Source organism: Lepidochelys kempii, chromosome 16 (genome assembly GCF_965140285.1).
Source record: "Lepidochelys kempii isolate rLepKem1 chromosome 16, rLepKem1.hap1, whole genome shotgun sequence".
NCBI classification, from domain to species: Eukaryota; Metazoa; Chordata; order Testudines; family Cheloniidae; genus Lepidochelys; species Lepidochelys kempii.
The window spans coordinates 14,713,068-14,731,177 of record NC_136395.1 but is presented as its reverse complement, the minus strand read 5'-3'; the positions used below and the strand labels follow the sequence as shown (position 1 = coordinate 14,731,177).

The 18,110-nt window shown below is 40.1% G+C and overlaps 1 protein-coding gene across 10 annotated transcripts in view; it reads left to right on the top strand.

Moving 5' to 3' along the window:
• The window catches only part of CDK5RAP2 (CDK5 regulatory subunit associated protein 2), a 105,334-nt gene that overhangs the window by 63,559 nt on the left and 23,665 nt on the right, over window positions 1–18,110 (top strand). For all 10 annotated transcript variants that reach the window (XM_073314323.2, XM_073314325.2, XM_073314322.2 and 7 more), the window contains 7 exons: window positions 2,380–2,635; window positions 4,388–4,504; window positions 8,346–8,949; window positions 11,843–12,075; window positions 14,704–14,752; window positions 16,087–16,274; window positions 17,475–17,600. In XM_073314323.2, the coding sequence (XP_073170424.1) occupies window positions 2,380–2,635; window positions 4,388–4,504; window positions 8,346–8,949; window positions 11,843–12,075; window positions 14,704–14,752; window positions 16,087–16,274; window positions 17,475–17,600 (1,573 nt within the window). The remainder of the gene's footprint in view (window positions 1–2,379; window positions 2,636–4,387; window positions 4,505–8,345; window positions 8,950–11,842; window positions 12,076–14,703; window positions 14,753–16,086; window positions 16,275–17,474; window positions 17,601–18,110) is intronic.

Sequence of the window (18,110 nt, the reverse complement as noted above, 5' to 3'; positions counted from 1 at the left end):
TGTGGCAGAGCCAGGGGTTCAGCGAGCACCCCCCGGCACATTGGAAAGTTGGCGCCTGTAGCTCTAGCCCCAGAGTTGGTGCCTAGACAAGGAGCCGCAAATTAACGTCTGAAGAGCCGCATGGGGCTCCAGAGCCACAGGTTGGCCACCCCGATGTGTAAAGTGTTTGTGAAAGTACACCATTCTGACTTGGTACTGTTTTAAGCCTAAGCAGAGAATTAGGCCTGGAGAATTGAAGAGACTTGCCTAATACCTCACAACAAGCAGTCCTGAGTTCCAATTACATTGCCTCTTATTCTTAGATAAGTACAGTCAAATTTTCAAAACTGGCCTCTAAAACGGCGAGTACTCTAATTTTCGAGTGCAGACTACTTTTGCATGTGTAAGTCAGGTGTTGGACACCGAACTGCCTGATCTGCACATGCATATAGCTTATGGCTACAAACATTGTGTATATATTGGTGTGAAAAACTGTGTCTACAAAAATGTATGCATGTATAGTGGCATTAGCAACTTTGGGAGCTGTGTTGAGGCCACTTTGAAGATTTAGCCCCTGTGCAACAGACAAGAACAGCTTTTGGTATTGTGGGCTACTAATAGAGAGCTTGTAATCTCTTCTGAATAGGGAGTAGCCTGTGCGTTTGTATTGATTAAGAGGTTTCTGTGGGGTAACAGTATCAGCAGCTTGTTATTTTTGCCTGGATCAAGCCCTAACGTGGATCTGAAAGAAATTCAGGGTCATTAACACATTTTAATAAAAAAATGAGGAAGCTATCAGCATTGGATTTATTTTCCAATCTCCAAATGATATTGTGTTCATATGTACCAAAGGCATTGAGTTTATCATTAGGAAAATGGAACTTTTTATTATTTTAAATTGTGTAAAGACTATAATTGCTAGGAAATGAATATGGAAAAATATTGCAGAATACGAAATAATAAAAGAAATTACAGCACTCATGATGCTGGTGGAGCAACTACATAACAAAAGGAGTAAATCAGATGTATTTGAAAATATTATTGATTTTTATTATTATTGCACACAATTCTGTAGCATTCATCAGCATAGTGTGAGAGTTCTCAATTCTGAGATCTCACTGTTTCGTTTCTCCAGTTGGGACAACTAGGACACATTTAGGGGAAAAACCAAACGGTGCCAGGATGAAAGTGACAATAGATTATTATTTCTTATGAGACTTAAAAAAACATCCAATAACACTACTACACTAGTGTTGGGGTGAAGAGAAGAGGAAATGAAGAAAATACCTTCTGGACTTTGTAGAGCAGATGTGGGCAAACTTTTTGGCCTGAGGGCCACATCTGGGTATGGAAATTGTATGGTGGGCCATGAATGCTCACGAAATTTGGGTTGGGGTGCAGGAGGGGGAGAGGGCTCTGGCTGGGGGGTCTGGGCTCGGGTTGGGCCAGAAATGAGGAGTTCAGGGTGCGGGAGGGGGCAGGGGGTTGGGGCACAGGAGGGGATCGGGGTGCAGGCTCCGGGTGGTGCTTACCTTAAGCAGCTCTTGGAAGTAGTGGCATGTGCCTCCTCCGGCTCCTATGTGGAGGTGTGGCCAGGCAGCTCTGCGTGCTGCCCCGTCCTCTGGCGCTGCCCCTGGAGTTCTCATTAGCTGCAATTCCCGGCCAATGGGAGCTGCGGGGGGTGGCGCTTGGGGTGAGGCAGCGCGCGGAGCCCCCTGGCTACCCCTAAACGGAGGAGCCAGCAGAGGGGGGACATGATGCTGCTTCCGGGAGCCTTGGCACATGCACACGGAGCGGTTTTTGACCCTGCTCCCCGGCTGGAGTGTAGGAGCGGAGTAAGCCCCAGACCCTTCTCCCCACCGGATTAAACAGGCTGGAGGACTGGATGTGGCCCCCGGCCCGCAGTTTGCCCACGTCTTTTGTAGAGGGTTGAGAGGATTCTCTGTGAAAAGAAACAAAGAGTTAAGGGAAAGGCACAGAGATCCAAAAGGAACTAGTGGTTAGAGAAGACAAATGAGATGAGTATATATTCCTCAAAGGCACACACAGCGTAGACTTAACAGATATACTTTTAGATTAAAGGCCTTTACCAGTAGACAGTTAATCTGCCGTCTTGGTTACATGCCCTAGAAGACACATGGCACGGGGCTTTGGATTCATAAACAGCACTTATCTTTAGAAAATTATAAGGGCCTGGGCCAGGTATCTTGTTTCCCTGTGACTGCTCAAATTCTTTGCAAGGATATCACTGTCTTGTTTCCAAAATTACATAATATAGCTCTTAATTGGTATGCACAAAGTTTTACTAGTATTTTTTTCCTGGTGATCTTGTTTATTCCCCCTTACCAACTATCTCATACCCATTACCAAACCCCATGTTTTATTGCATCTGTCTTTCAGAGTGATTTCATTTATCCATTCAAGAAATCCCGTATACCCATTCCATTAAAATCATCTAGATCATTAGGAAACATTCCTTTAACCTCCTGTACACAGAAGCCAGACATGCATCTGCAGCACCGGCTCATGGCACTTGATGAAGGTCTGAAGGAATGTAAAATACAAAACAGACAACTTCACAAAGAGTTATCTTTGAGCGGATCTGTAATTGAAAATCTGCAAGAGAAGCCCGAACAAGAAAGAGTATTGGTGAGAGGTAAATAAACATTTGCATTTAAAGAGCAGATAAAATAACACCTAGTACTGCTTGAAATATTTTCTTCTTTTCTTATAGAGGAAAGAAAAAATAGATCACTTTTACATATATACAATACTGCTTAATCTTACAATTTGCTTGGGGACAAATATATATCCTAAAAATATTTAGTGTTTTGGTTTTTTTTAGTTAGATTTGCTTTGCAGCCAAAACATAATACAGCTTGGTATGCTATGAAAGTGCATGGTATATATGGCATAAAATACATAATACATGATAGTCTCAGCACATTTATATAAATATGGGTTACCTTAAATATTCATTTATAGGATTCCAAACCTAATGGAAAACATGGAGAGATGAAAGTATAGATGTGCTGTACTTGTTCATATCGTATATGTGAATGTACCTGATTTTACCATTGATCTGTCAAGGTGTCAAGTGGCTTTTTCCAGTTTAGTGAGATTAATTTAAATCTAACCATAAACAAAATACCTATATTTGCAAAATATTATAAATGATAAGACAGTTGACAATATATATTATATAAAGATGCAGTATGGTGAAAAAGTACATTTAGCTGTAAGATTAATAACTTGGGAGGGTGGAAAGGCATGGCTAGAGGGGAAGAGAGATGTTTTAAGGATGTGAAATGAGAGAGAGTCAGTTTTAAAGTATGGTGTGTTCTACAAGGCAACAGCTGTGGAGTGGAAGGCTCTCTCCCCAACAGTAATAATGTTGTGGAAAAGGACAGTGATGACCCAAGTGCTTAAGTGAAGTGTATTGGGGAGTAGAATTAGAACATGGGACCCTATCCCACTCTTATTAATAATACTAATACTTTGCTCTTATCTAGTGTTTTTTATCAATAGATCTCAAATCACTTTACAAAGGAGGTAAGCATCATTATGCCCATTTTACAGATGGGAAAACTGAGGCATAGAAAGGGAAATGACTTGCCCCAGGTCACCAGCAGGCCAGGAGCAGAACCCAGGTCTCCTGATTCCCAGTCCAGTGCTCTGTCAACTAAGCCACAGTAATACTATGTACACAGTGCTTCCCTTTATTATTTATTTGTTTTCATTAAAACTGACGGGAGTTTGGTCATTAACTTCAGTGGGAGCAGTATCTAGCCCCTGGTCTGTGAAGTAGGCAGGAGTAAAGTTCCATGGAGAATTTTAAGAATGAAAATAGCTTTATATTGGATTCTGAAATGAAATGGAAGGCTGCAGTCCTTTTGTCATGCAATTATTTTTGCATGTATGCCAGTATGGGTAGCAGCATTCTGCACTTGCTGGAATCCCAAGACCTGGGGCTCTCAGAGGTTGTAGAGAATGAAGTTAGAATCATTGCTTAAATTGGTGAAATTATTTATCTTCATTGTAAATGTACACAAAAAACAAAAAATAAAACACTAAAAATCAATTGAGTATATAATAAGTGTACTGACTGCTTGCATGTGTTCATCATGTGATGCAGAATTTTGTGGTAAGATCTTCATCGGGGGTAGAAAGCGTTGGACATTCAAATTTATAGTAATTATCTTGATAGTTAATTTATGTATTTGAAAAATATGTGCTTAGGCTATTTCACATGATCTGCATATTTGTGTGTTTATGCTTACTACTGCAGTTCTTTATATGACTTCACCATTCTGAATTGTTGCAGTATCAGTTGTTTTACTATCCTACTTCTTTATTTTTAAAGTCACTTAGCTAAGTTTTCTTTACTTTTTTCCTTCTATTTCTCTAGCTGAATCATTGGTCAGATTGGATTGCAAAGAGATCCAAGTGGATTCACAGGCTGTTGGATTTGATACTTGTGACAAGAATGAAAATAAGATGATCATGGATCAGAGAAACAGTCAAGGTAGAGCATGAACACAAAGTGATAATGAGAAAGCAGCACTATGAAAGCTACTAATCTTAAAATATATTGTCTTATTGTTTTCTATAAATAATTATAGATAACTGACTCTACTGTAGATAATTGCCCCTTTTTACCATTACTTGTTGGTTTTAAATATTATTTACTTAATTAGTACAGAATAATGGTCCCCAAGTTAGTATCTTAAGGGTTATGTTTTCAGAAGGGTCACACAGATTTATGAGCACAGTTTCCAATAAAAAATAATGAGTTGTGTGCCTAACTCCCAAACACTGTACTGCAAACCTCCTCAGTTCCTCTGATCCATTCGGTGAATTAAATATGTTCATTATTGTGCACTTGCCACACTGTTATGAAATGCAAGGAGGAAGCAATAGAATGATAGCATTCTGCTTATCTGAATTATTTGAAGGCATTTGGCTTAGTTGAAACCTAACTGAATCATTGAGTGAAAATGTAAATGGGGTTAATTCCATGTACCATGTGCTTCTCCATAATCCATTTGTCTTTTTGAGAGGGCTTGAATGACCTCTTTATCTAGTTGCATACAGTGTACTGAGTAGGAGACTAATTCTGGAACCCTTACTCACGTTAACTTTACTCACAGGTGTAGTCTCCCTGAAGCCAGTCAGTAAGGGATTGCAGGATATACATTTATTACCTGTGTGTGGTACATTAAAGTGTGCTAGCAGTTTCTGCTTTAAAGAGCAACTAATGCCTTGTGAAAAACCATAACAAGCATTCTAATTAAAAACAATACTACTTCCAATTTTTCTCCCCCCCCTCCAATTCTTTAGTATGTAGGACATTTATGTGAAGGCAGGATTATTGATCTTAAGAATTCATCTGATTTTGCTCTTTGTTCCTCACCTGAATTCACAACCTTCTGGGAGATCTTAATCATTACAGCAACCAACTGCAAAGTCACAGAGGATTGTCTTTCTGGTGGAGAATAAGTAGGAGTAGCCAGTGAACTCTTAAGAAACATAGCTTTTTCTTCTGCTTGGGATCTGCCCGTGAATTCTGGTGCAATGAAGTTTTCTCAAGCGTATTGCTGTCTTGTGACTCAATAGCATTTAGAACGTTGAACAACATAAGTAAGCAGATGCAGCAATTGCAGAGCATCATCCTGCCCTTCAGTGCACATGGGATAGATAGCGCAGTGTAACCACCTAATTTCTTTCCCAACCTCGGATTCAGCTTGCAGAGTTATTTTTATTTGCTTGTGCTCATTCTTGGCTCAGGCATCCATATCCATTCCACTCCTTTTTTTTTTTTTTAGGAGTCCATTGAGACTTTGGGTTGGCTTAAGGCTGAATCCTGTGAGATGCTGAGCATCTTCAACTCCCACTGAAGCCAGTGGTGGTTGACGGTGTTAAGCACATTGCAGGATTAACAAATTAGAATGAAAGATCCTTTTTAAATGTATCCATTGGTGAATGTTGGGATTTTACAGTGCTGTTCCTCCTGTCAGTATTGCCTATTTCCAGTCCCTGTGAAGGAGGCTGTTGAACCTCCTTGTTCTCACCTCAAGACAGTAGACAAACTCTGATAGGCAGTACAGATGGTTGACAGGCTTCCTCACACTAAATGGAATTACTATAGGGTCTTCACACTACGTTGTCTGTAGTTGGCTTCTACAGCCAAAGGGCCAGATACACGCTATCTAAGGAACACAGAACTGATCTGTCACTAGTCCTTCAGAATCCTTCATTATTTTATCAGCAATTTCCAGGCTTTGGTTTTCCTTCATTTCCATCTGACCGTTTGCCACTGAAATCATAGGATTTATGTTTGGGTGCCCTGCTTCTAGAACAATTTGGCTTTACCAGTATGCTATGCTTGTCCAGACTACACATGTAAGGGGCCCTGGTCTTGCTTCAAGATGCTCCAGAAAGAGGGAGGTAAACAATCTCAAATATTGGTGATCTTTTGCAGAGCTAGCCTTATAGTAGAACTCTGTTTCCTGGTAACAGGAAAACTCCAGTCCCCTGGCTACTTATATGTACTTCCCCTCCCCCAATAAATGTAGAATAGAATCATAGAATATCAGGGTTGAAAGGGACCTCAGGAGGTCATCTAGTCCAACCCCCTGCTCAAAAGCAGGACCATCCCCAATTAAATCATCCCAGCCAGGGCTTTGTCAAGCCTGACCTTAAAAACTTCTAAGGAAGGAGATTCCACCACCTCCCTAGGCAACGCATTCCAGTGTTTCACCACCCTCCTAGTGAAAAAGTTTTTCCTAATATCCAACCTAAACCTCCCCCACTGCAACTTGAGACCATTACTCCTTGTCCTGTCCTCTTCCACCACTGAGAATAGTCTGGAACCACCTCTCAGGTAGTTGAAAGCAGCTATCAAATCCCCCCTCATTCTTCTTTTCCGCAGACTAAACAATCCCAGTTTCCTCAGCCTCTCCTCATAACTCATGTGTTCCAGACCCCTAATCATTTTTGTTGCCTTTCTCTGGACTCTCTCCAATTTATCCACATCCTTCTTGTAGTGTGGGGCCCAAAACTGGACACAGTACTCCAGATGAGGCCTCACCAGTGTCGAATAGAGGGGGACGATCACGTCCCTCGATCTGCTCGCTATGCCCCTACTTATACATCCCAAAATGCCATTGGCCTTCTTGGCAACAAGGGCACACTGCTGACTCATATCCAGCTTCTCGTCCACTGTCACCCCTAGGTCCTTTTCCGCAGAACTGCTGCCTAGCCATTCGGTCCCTAGTCTGTAGCTGTGCATTGGGTTCTTCCGTCCTAAGTGCAAGACCCTGCACTTACCCTTATTGAACCTCATCAGATTTCTTTTGGCCCAATCCTCCAATTTGTCTAGGTCCCTCTGTATCCTATCCCTGCCCTCCAGCGTATCTACCACTCCTCCCAGTTTAGTATCATCCGCAAATTTGCTGAGAGTGCAATCCACACCATCCTCCAGATCATTTATGAAGATATTGAACAAAACCGGCCCCAGGACCGACCCCTGGGGCACTCCACTTGACACCAGCTGCCAACTAGACATGGAGCCATTGATCACTACCCGTTGAGCCCGACAATCTAGTCAACTTTCTACCCACCTTATAGTGCATTCATCCAGCCCATACTTCTTTAACTTGCTGACAAGTTAAAGAAGTATATATGATGTATAGAAGTATACAGTTTTTACTGGCATGAATCTCTGGTGATGGCATTACTCATGAGTGGGTTAGCCAAATGTGAATTGTTTAGGGCATCCCAAATGAGTATCAATAAAACCTTTAACACTACATGGTTGTATGGATTTTATTTAGGCCACATTTTAAAAAGAACTTATTAGAACTTCTTTTTCCAACTTACTATTTTTATTAGCAATCTTTTAAAATCCTCGGACTTTAAATTCCACTTGGCTGCATATGGATATTGGAGCTGGAGAGAAAATAAAATGAATTTTTTAGAAGATTTTTTAAAAAAGTATTTTGGTCGGCTTGTAAATCAGTGTTATAATGCCTTGTGTTTAGGGACCCACCTTGGTGGGTTGAAAGATATTGGACTTAGCAATAGTCACTTGTCTAGAACGGAATATAACAAGTGTAATTTTAAATCCCTACTTGGGGAGAAAGCTGGTTTTATGTATTGGAAATTGGTATTTGGAAGCTGATGGGAGGTTTGAATGTTAGAAGTGTAAGATGGATTAGTGGGTGCAGATAATGAGGTCAAAGATACAAACTAAGTGCAGTTTATTTTATTCCCTTGTTGTGGAAGTGAAGAGATTTGTTCAAGTGCCGTTATGAGCTGAATGTCAAATAAATATTAATGCTCACATACAATCCTTTTATTTTCAGAAACAGAAACTCCTCATAACATTAGCAACGTGAATATTCTACATTCATTGAAAGAGCTAAATAAAGAATTTTATTCCATGGATAACCAGGACATTGACTCAGCTACAACATATTCAGGTTCCAAGAGTCTGCTTTCTCTCAAACTGAGTATAGCAAGTACAGATGCATTTGATGACTATGAAGTCATAGACGACTTAGAAGAATTGAGACAAAGAATTAAGGATATGAAGTCTGAGCTTGAAAAGTACAAAATGTTCATATTTAATTTGCAACCTACTAACCCTTTTTTGTCCAGTGATATTTTTAATATAGTTTTGAATGATGCTGAATTGCCCATGGAAAGACATGTCATACAAATGCAAGATACTGATAGACAAGAGACCAAAACATTTTCTACGGTACATCAGCAAGTGGATTATGAAATCCACATTGAAAACCTGAATTCACAGTCTACAGAAACACCCGATGAACAAACATCACAAAATCTTAAGCAGCTATTATTAGAAAATGAGGCTGAACTTGAAAAAGAGCAAATTGCAAATATGCATCTTCTCGATGAAGTATATCGTCTGCAAAACAAACTTAGGGAAACATCACCATCCAAGTGAGTAATGCTAACACATTTTCAGCCCCATGAGTAAGTGCAAGCACCACTACTGTAAGAGGTCATTCCAGAGATATTCATATTTACATACCTCCACAGTGCAGTGGTGAAGGCTAAAATTCGTTTACATTAATGTAAAGTGACAAAGATTTGTACTTAGAAATTGCCTTATAAGTAAAAAAAAAAAAAATTTCTACTATTTAAGAACTGCTTCTAATACATCCATATCATCCTCCCATGATGGTTTTTATGCCACATGCCCTTCTCTCTCCAGAGGCATATACAAATCCTCCCTGCAGGATGCTGTCTCCTGTGTGATTTCTCGAGTGAGGTTCTCCCTCTTGCAGGTTTCTCTGTGGGAGGGGATGACTTAAGTCAGATTGGCAGAGACCCTGGGTGTTTTTCATCTTCCTCTGCAACATGGGGCACTAGTTGCTTGCTGGTTTAAACTAGAGTAAATGGTGGATTCTCTGTAACTTGAAGTCTTTAAATCATGCGTGCAGCTCTGGTCAGCCCATCTCAAAAAAGATACATTGGAATTGGAAAAGGTTCAGAAAAGGGCAACAAAAATGATTAGGGGTATGGAACAGCTTCCATATGAGGAGTGATTAATAAGACTGGGACTTTTCAGCTTGGAAAAGAGGCAACTCATGGGGGATATGATTGAGGTCTGTAAAATCATGACTGGTGTGGAAAAAGTAAATAAGGATGTGTAATTTACTCCTTCTCATAACACAAGAACTAGGGGTCACCAAATGAAATTAATAGGCAGCAGGTTTAAAACAAACAAAATGAAGTATTTTTTCACGCAATGCAGAGTCAACCTGTGGAACTCTTTTGCCAGAGGATGTTGTGAAGGCCAAGACTATAACAGCATTCAAAAAAGAATTAGATAAATTTATGGAGAATAGGTCCATCAATGGCTATTAGCCAGGATGGGCAGGGATGGTTCCTAGCCTCTGTTTGCCAGACGCTGGGAATGGGTGACAGGGGATGGATCACTTGATGTTTACCTGTTCTGTTCATTCCCTTTGGGGCACCTCGCATTGGCCACTGTCAGAAGACAGGATAGTGGGCTAGGTGGACCTTTGGTCTGACCCAGTATGGCCATTCTTATTTTCATACGTTCTTCATATGCTCTTATGATTTGAGGACTTCAGTAACTCAGCCAGAGGTTATGGGTCTATTAGAGGAGGGTGTGTGTGAAATTCTGTGGCCTGCAGTGTGCAGGAGGTCAGACTAGATGATTATGATGGTCCCTTCTGACCTTAAAGTCTATGAGTATAAGCCACAATCAATGCTCCTGGAATTTTGCAGCACTCACGTTCTAATTTGTGTGGCAAGAGTAAGGACATTCTACATCAGATCTGAAATAGTCTGAAACAAGTCTATGGGCAGTTGGCTGCCAAATTCCTGGGAACATTCTTAGCTGTGTGTCTACATTTATGTATGCAATAGTAATGCTAGCACTTACAATGACAATATGTTGCACTTATATCAGTAGTGCCTTCCATTCAAGTATCTGAAAGCACTATACATTGAAATTAATGAATGAAGCCTTACAGCAGAAATTCTTAAACCAGTGGATCCTCCTTTTAAGGCTTGGAAGTATCATCATTTTACATATGCAGAAACTGAGGCAAGGGAAGTTAAGTAGTTTATCCACAAATCAGACTGACACTCTCCATCCTAGAATCTGGATCTCCTTATACCCAATCCTGTGGTTTAGCAACAAGACACTCTTCCCCCTAGGGAATACCTGATGGCAACAGATGGAACACAGAAATATCTTCAACCCGTTAGGTTTCTCCATAATTCATGACTGATAATGCTTGCAAGCCCTTGATGTGGCACTTTAATGTTAGCTTAGAAAAATACCCACCTGCTCCATAAAATATATGAACTTGCATGCCTAGAAAATACACTTCACACATATGAATCTAACTATGTAATCTAAGGGATGGCATGGGCTGCATAAAGTTTTGATTGCCATGGATTTGGTATGACTGCATGACTCACAAGTGGGAGTGCCACACAGGAGTTACACATCTCTCCCTAAACAAGTAGAAATAAAAATGTTATAGCAACCCACACTGTCATAGTTTTTGTTTATGCCCCATATTTTGTTCATGGTTTTTTCCTTTTTCAGTCCCTTCCTCCCCTGAGGTGCATGCTTCTGTAGAAAGAAGCATATCAATGACAGGGACAATTGCAATATAAAGTGGACATCTATATCCCCAAGTGCAGTATCAACTCAGTTATTCTGAGCTGAAATTTATATCCTGCCTATTGATGTACAAGAATTTAGGCAGTAAGTTGGTTGTCATGATCACATCTGTAGTAATAAACATAGGAGATAGTAACCTAGAATTTGTCATACTGGATGAAACCATTAGTCCACAAAGTCCAGAATCCTGCCTCTGGCAGTCGACAGTACTTAATGTTTCAGAGGAAGGTGGACCCCATCTGATTCCCTTGGCCCGTCACAGACAACCATTGTAGGAATGTATATTTTTAGCCTCTTTACTCATTCTTTCCCATTTATTTCATTGTAACTCCTTCAGGTGCCATCTGACTCGCTTGTTTGTCAGATTCTAAGAATCAGGTTAATACTGGGTATTTTGGTGGCCTACAAGCCAATTCATCATTTCAATTCCTGCCTATCTTCTAAATTAAGCAGTTACATAATGCATAATAACCTGCAAGTTGTCTGCATGAATAGTTGTCTGCCTAGTAGTAAGGGCAAGACATCTTTGTCACTGTTGCTATAGGGCATTTTTAGAGAAATTGGATTTATATGATATTCTGTTCTAGAATTGTAATTCATTTTAGTTTTTTTTAAATGGTAGTTATGGTCAAAAAATTCTTTTAAAAGATAACTTCATTTTCACAGATATGATTCATTAGTTCATTCCCAAGCTCGAGAGCTCTCCTTTCAACGCCAGCAAATTAAAGAGATCCACAGCATCTGTGTTACCTATCATCAACATCTGACCAGCCTTATTAAAGCTTTTGAGGAGCTGCTTCAAGCCAGTGATGTTGATTATTATGTTGCTGAGGGTTTCCGTGAACAGCTGAATCAAAGTGTGCAACTTTTTGAAAAGCTGGAAAAGAAGTTTCTATATGGTATGTAGTTATATTTCCTATCCTGTTGTCTGTCTATGGTACATAAATATTTTATTGAAATCTGAAGAATTTTTATTATAATATTTTTGCCTTGCATATCTACTTCTATGTATTTTTCTTATGTTTGTCGTCATGTCACTCACAGTGGGACCTTCCCGCTACATACAGTTCTTTCAGTCAGAATGGCATGCAGACTGCTGCTGTCCCTGCCACTGCATGGCAGATTTAATTCTAGTGCTCATGCAGTGGTTGATTTTTAATTTTGTAATTGTCATTGCAATTGGATCTTTCCATCTCAAGTTGTTCCTGTGTCACAAGACAAACACACCAAGCAACCAAAACTACTTGGACTAAAGCCACATGGTACTGCAAAACTAATGACCGTTTCAACAACAAATGGACTCCAGGATCTTTTAATATAGGACCCAGTCCAGCTTCCATTGAGGTTAATGCAAGTAAAAGTCAATGCAATACTTTTGACTTATAGGCCTTTTGAATCATGCCTATGTGTCTGATCAGCTCCCATTGAAGTATTCATAGGAGTCTTTCCATTGACTTCAGTGGGAGTTGGATTGGGCCCATAGAAAGTTCAGAGGTTTTAGAATATAATTGAAAAATGTGCCTTTTTTGTTTAAGGCTATACATACATTAAATCATAAACACAGACTGTCATTTATAAATGTGGAAAATGCGTTACGTAAGGTAGAGCTTTTCCATTGCAATACAGGACTTGCCATACCTCTGGGCCATCTAGTCTCTGACTGTGGCCAGTACAGATGCTTTGAGAAGGTGCAAGAAATCCTTTAGTGGACTACTGTGGAATGACCTGACAGTAGAGGAAGTCCCTCCCTAACCGTCATCAGTTAGAAGGTTGGATTATACTCTGAAGAATGAGCATTTATACACCTTCTGAAAAATGTCTGTCTTTGGCGGGGAGATATTTCTTGGGTGCTCTGAGATCTCTCTCAGTCTAGTCTCAGTCTCCATGCACCCAGGCTGCAGTAAGGCATTAGGCTGCAGAGCAGGTGCCTGGAACATCCAAGCAGTAGAGCTCTCAGAAGCTGTCAGTCATTTGTGTATTATTCCTTATGTTTGTAGGCTATTTTAATCATGAAGGTGTGTAGAGATCCAGAATCTTATTGTAGAGATCCAGAATCTTATTGTAGAAGGGTCCTTGGGGACATAAGCATGGCAACAGCATGCTGAAGAAAAGACAGATTTACACCTTAAATCATAGCTATTTAAAATGTAATACTGTTCCCTAAAATAGTCATTGGAATTGATATTTGTCACCCAAAGGAACAGTGTGCCATAGCCATTATCATAATCTTCATTCTTTGTTACTGAGGAAGTTTGAGTGACAAAGTGATGGCAAAGAGAAAAAGCAATACTAAGAGAGCAAAGCCCACCAAGAAAGCTCTTTCTCCTAGCTCCTCAAGGAAGGCCATTCCCAGTATATCTCAGTCAACTGACAGCATTTTTGCAGGTGTTAGCTGCAAAGTTATCTTCAAGCAAACACTTGAGGTAGTCTTTTAAAATGGGGACACTGACCCCAACATCTTCATGTAATTGCCCGTAGAAGACTTTCTTCTGAAACATTCAGCAGGCAATCAAACAATGGTCCCTGTCTTGTCCTTCTTTAAAAATAGCTTCAGCATGTTGTAGCTTTGATGACTCATGCTAAAGAGGCCGTATACGTGAAAAAGATGCTGTAACTAGTGTGTCATACCAATATAACAAAAGATTGAGTGTATTCAGTCATTTCAGTGGATACTTGCATTACAAATCAGGAGATTTTGTACTGCATAAGCATTAAAATGTTTTAAACCCCTGCCCCAACCAGCAGATGGTATCCTATATACTATGAAAAGTCACTGACAACTGAGACAGTTCAATATATCTAACACAATGGTATTGTACTGAACCACACATTAAAATAAAATGTCTATACCAGGGGTTCTCAAACTTCATTGCACCGTGACCCCCTTTTGACAACACAAATTACTACACGACCCCAGGAGGGGGGGACCAAAGCCTAAATCTGCCTGATTCCCACTGCCCCGGGTGGGGGAGCCAAAGCCAAAGTCTGAGCCTCACTGCCCTGGGTGGGGAAGGGGTTAAAGTCAAAGCCCAAAGGCATCAGCCTTGTCCCTCAGGCTTCAGCTTCAGCCTGGGGCAGTGGGGCTCGGGCTTCAACCCCAAGCCCCAGCAAGTCTAAGCCAGCCCTGGCAACCCCATTAAAATGGGGTCCTGGCCCACAGTTTGAGAACCGCTGGTCTATAGGATTATAAAGAAGATTCGGCTTACTAAGAATTGACTGTAAAGCAGTAGCATAAATAGCCTTCTGCCTGTGCATTTCAATCCTGACCTTCACTACAGACCTCTGAAATTCAAGTTCTGCGCTTTTCTTGACCCAGGACTGCCAGTTGTGCTTAATAACATGGAGGCTTAGCACTGTGAACAAGTGTGTGTTTCTTACCTAGGCTGGTATCTATTTGTGCTTTCCAAGTCACTGTTCAATTAGCACTTAAGTTATTCAAATATGTTAATGCAGAGAAAAAATTAGATAACTAGTATTATTTTGAGTACACTTTTCTTCCTTTTAAAAAACATATTTTTATTGTGCAGGAGAATCATTGGATGCAGAAGTTGCCAAACTTTATGAATTAGCACAAAGGTAAGAGTATCATTGAAGACTGGCATTAAACTTGTTGTTGTGTATTTAAACGATAAAAAGCCTACATGTTTTATAGCCCAACTTCAACTCTATTGCTCTTTGAGATGGCTGTTGCTTATACATCTTCTGTTCCATTAATATCCATTTTGTTAATAAAATATTCATAGAAAACAAGCCGTCTCTCCCTGCTTTTCAGCAAAGGTTTAACAGCAGAGCCACTAAAGTGAGGTGTCAGGTTACTAAGACTCTGTTACTTTTACTAGTATAAATAAAATTAGAATAACATACTAGGACATATTAGCATAAGTATTTAGGCTGAATGCTCAGCACAACTGAGAGAAGAGGGTTGGCAAAGGTGTCTTTAAGTTATCTTTCTGCTTCCCCTCACCCTGGGACTGAACTGTAGGGACTAGCTAAGGAACTTGTTGCCTTGGGACGTTGTGAAGGCTAAAAGTATAAATGTGTTTAAAAGAGAATTAGATAAGTTCATGAAGGATAGGCCCATCAGTGGCTATTAGGCAAGATGGTGAGGGACGCAACCCCGTGCAGCATGGGCCACAGGGGGTGTGCTGGCCACCGCTTCCCGCAGCTTCCATTGGTTGGGAACTGCGAACTGCGGCCACTGGGAGCTGTGCCTGTGGACGGTCAATGTAAGCAAAATCTCTTGCCGCCCGCCAGCGGATTACCCTGATGGGCCGCGTGCCGAAGGTTGCTGACCCCTGCCCTAAAGCTGGGAGTGGACGACTGGGGATGGATCATTCGATTAATTGCCCAGTTCTATTCATTTTCTCTGAAGCTTCTGGTGCCTGCCACTGTCAGAATGCAGGATACTGGGCTAGATGGATCATTGGTCTGACTCACCATGGCCGTTCTTAAGTTCTTATTACCAAAATGCATTGCTCTTCGACTTCATTCTCAAAACATCCTTACACTAGAGGTGCGGAGAGCAGGTGCTGTGACGTTACCTAAATTGGTTTTATGTCAGCCCAGGATTATTTTGTGCTGGAGCAATCCTCAACTGCCTTAAGTTAGCTGCAAGTCCCCTTGCCACTAAAGGCACTTAAAATAGATCAGTTGTGGAAAATGAACTTTAAGGGTGAGATCCTGGCTCCACTGAAGTCCATTGGGGACAAAACTCCCATTGACTTCAGTAGGGCCTGGATTTCACCCTAAATTCTTATCTCTGATATGTGGAGGTATATCACTATGTATCTTTAAAAATCTGCTACTATACATGTATCCTGTGAATTTGACACCAATCTCTCTCTATTCATTGTGCTTCTAAAGCAATAATTATCATTGTACATTTAAAAATATTTTGCTTGACACACAAGGGATAATGAGAAGACCACCACAATGTACCAGCAACTTAAGGATGAGTCACCTATACCATCTGCTTTTCATATCTTGTCTGACTTTGAAATGTCAGAAAAGTCATCTATTGGATCACCTGAACATCAACAAGACCTAGTGGAGGAAGAACATGACAAACTGGCACTTGTGCCAAACAAGTTTCCCCCAGGTAATTTTTTCCCCACTGAAGATTTACTATATATTGGGGAAAATTAAATAAATAAATAAATTCATAAGGGAACTAATTAAGAAATAATGTGGAATGTATATCTGTTTCATCTTTCCAGTATCTTGCATAATCATTATAATTTCAGTAATCATGCGTACCAAGATGACAATCATGCGTACCAAGAAGCTATCTTCTCTTTGAAATGAAGTTAGCTATGATATTTTGTGCCTTTGTTGTTTTGAACTGTCATCTTGTACAGTACTGTAGACGGTCCTTAAATAGACAAGTCATGAGGGAAAACAGACATTGTCAAGAGATTATTAAATTAAAAAAAAAAAAGACAGATTTTCTAATTTTATAAAACCCAGTCTTGTGTTTCCTTGAGAATTGTAAGTGCTGCATAATTAATAAGTGGTGTCATGTTCGACCTGGATAGTTTCAGTAAGTGCAACCGATTGTTAAAGTAGTTTGCTGTAGACAGAGATGGAAGTTTAACTGCTGAAATAGAGTGCGGTGTTCAGGAAACTTTTTTCAACATAAACCAGCAGTAGATGACATGGATAAACTGACAAACAAGCTAGTCACAATTAGAACAATACGTTCCTGATTATTGCTGAAACATACAGCAAAGGAAGAGGAATGGTCGAATGGCAAAGCAAAAAGGAAAAGGTACTGTACTGAAACTAGATAGAATAGACTTATTTGTTAAGGCATGGAGTCTATAAAACATAGTGTATGTCAATGACTTATTTTATACGTGAGTTACTCTAGTGATCATCCTGTTATGGGAAATCATATACAATTAGTATACTAAGTCTAGAAATGAAGTTGTATTGTAAACTTAAGATTCATTACCAAATAAATAGAACAGTTTAACTAGAAAATTGTGTAATCACACACTATTTTTAAATAGACGTTTAGAAAAGATTAAAATTAGCACCTATGATTATTTGAGAACATAGAATAAAGAGTTCATGAAAGGAATGTTGAAATCTAAATCACAAAATACAGTATTCAGTAAGACCATGTAAGTTATCGAAAAGGCCCATTGTGAATACCATTCATTTAGCCTTTCTCACTGATTTTTGTAAAAGATTTTCTAGCTTTTTTACCACATCTCACACACTGCTCTATGTACTGTACCCATTGTAAAATAATATCATTTAATCAAAATGAAAAGAGAACTCTTGATTTATTTAGAGTTATTAATGGAGCATCTTCAAGAAATTCGATCTCTGAGACAACGTTTAGAAGACTCCATTAAAACTAATGAGAGATTGAGGCTGCAGCTTGAACGACAAGTAACGGATATGGAACTAAATCAAGGTAAGACCTTATTTTATCATGAGTGAAATACACTTTTGCTTAAAGCCCGAGTGATTGAACTCTGCTGGAGGAGTGTGGGTGGATTGAGGGGTAAAACCCAAAGCGAGGGTACAATATGCGTGCCATGCAACCACCCCATTGGCACTACTCCACAGTGAACTAGATTAGCAGCTGCAGCCCCACCACACTGCTTGTTTATTTCCATAAATATGGATCCCATGACCCTTGTCTTTGACTTCCTCCATTGCCTGAGGTATCCAATCCAGAGATCCCTTCTATAGTGTACAAGCATCCCGTATGGCTGTTCCACCCACAGCTTCACACACTCTCCCAAAACAGGGTTTAAATGCTGTGGAAGGCTTTGTGCTAGCTCTCTAGACCTTGGGTGAATTTCATCCTGGGAGCTGAAAACGCTTTTAGACAGCGCTGTTGTCGGGTAAAAACGTAGATTTTCTGGATTTGTCTTCTGTTTTTTATGGCTGACGTGAATAAAACCAGACTTCTTTGTGT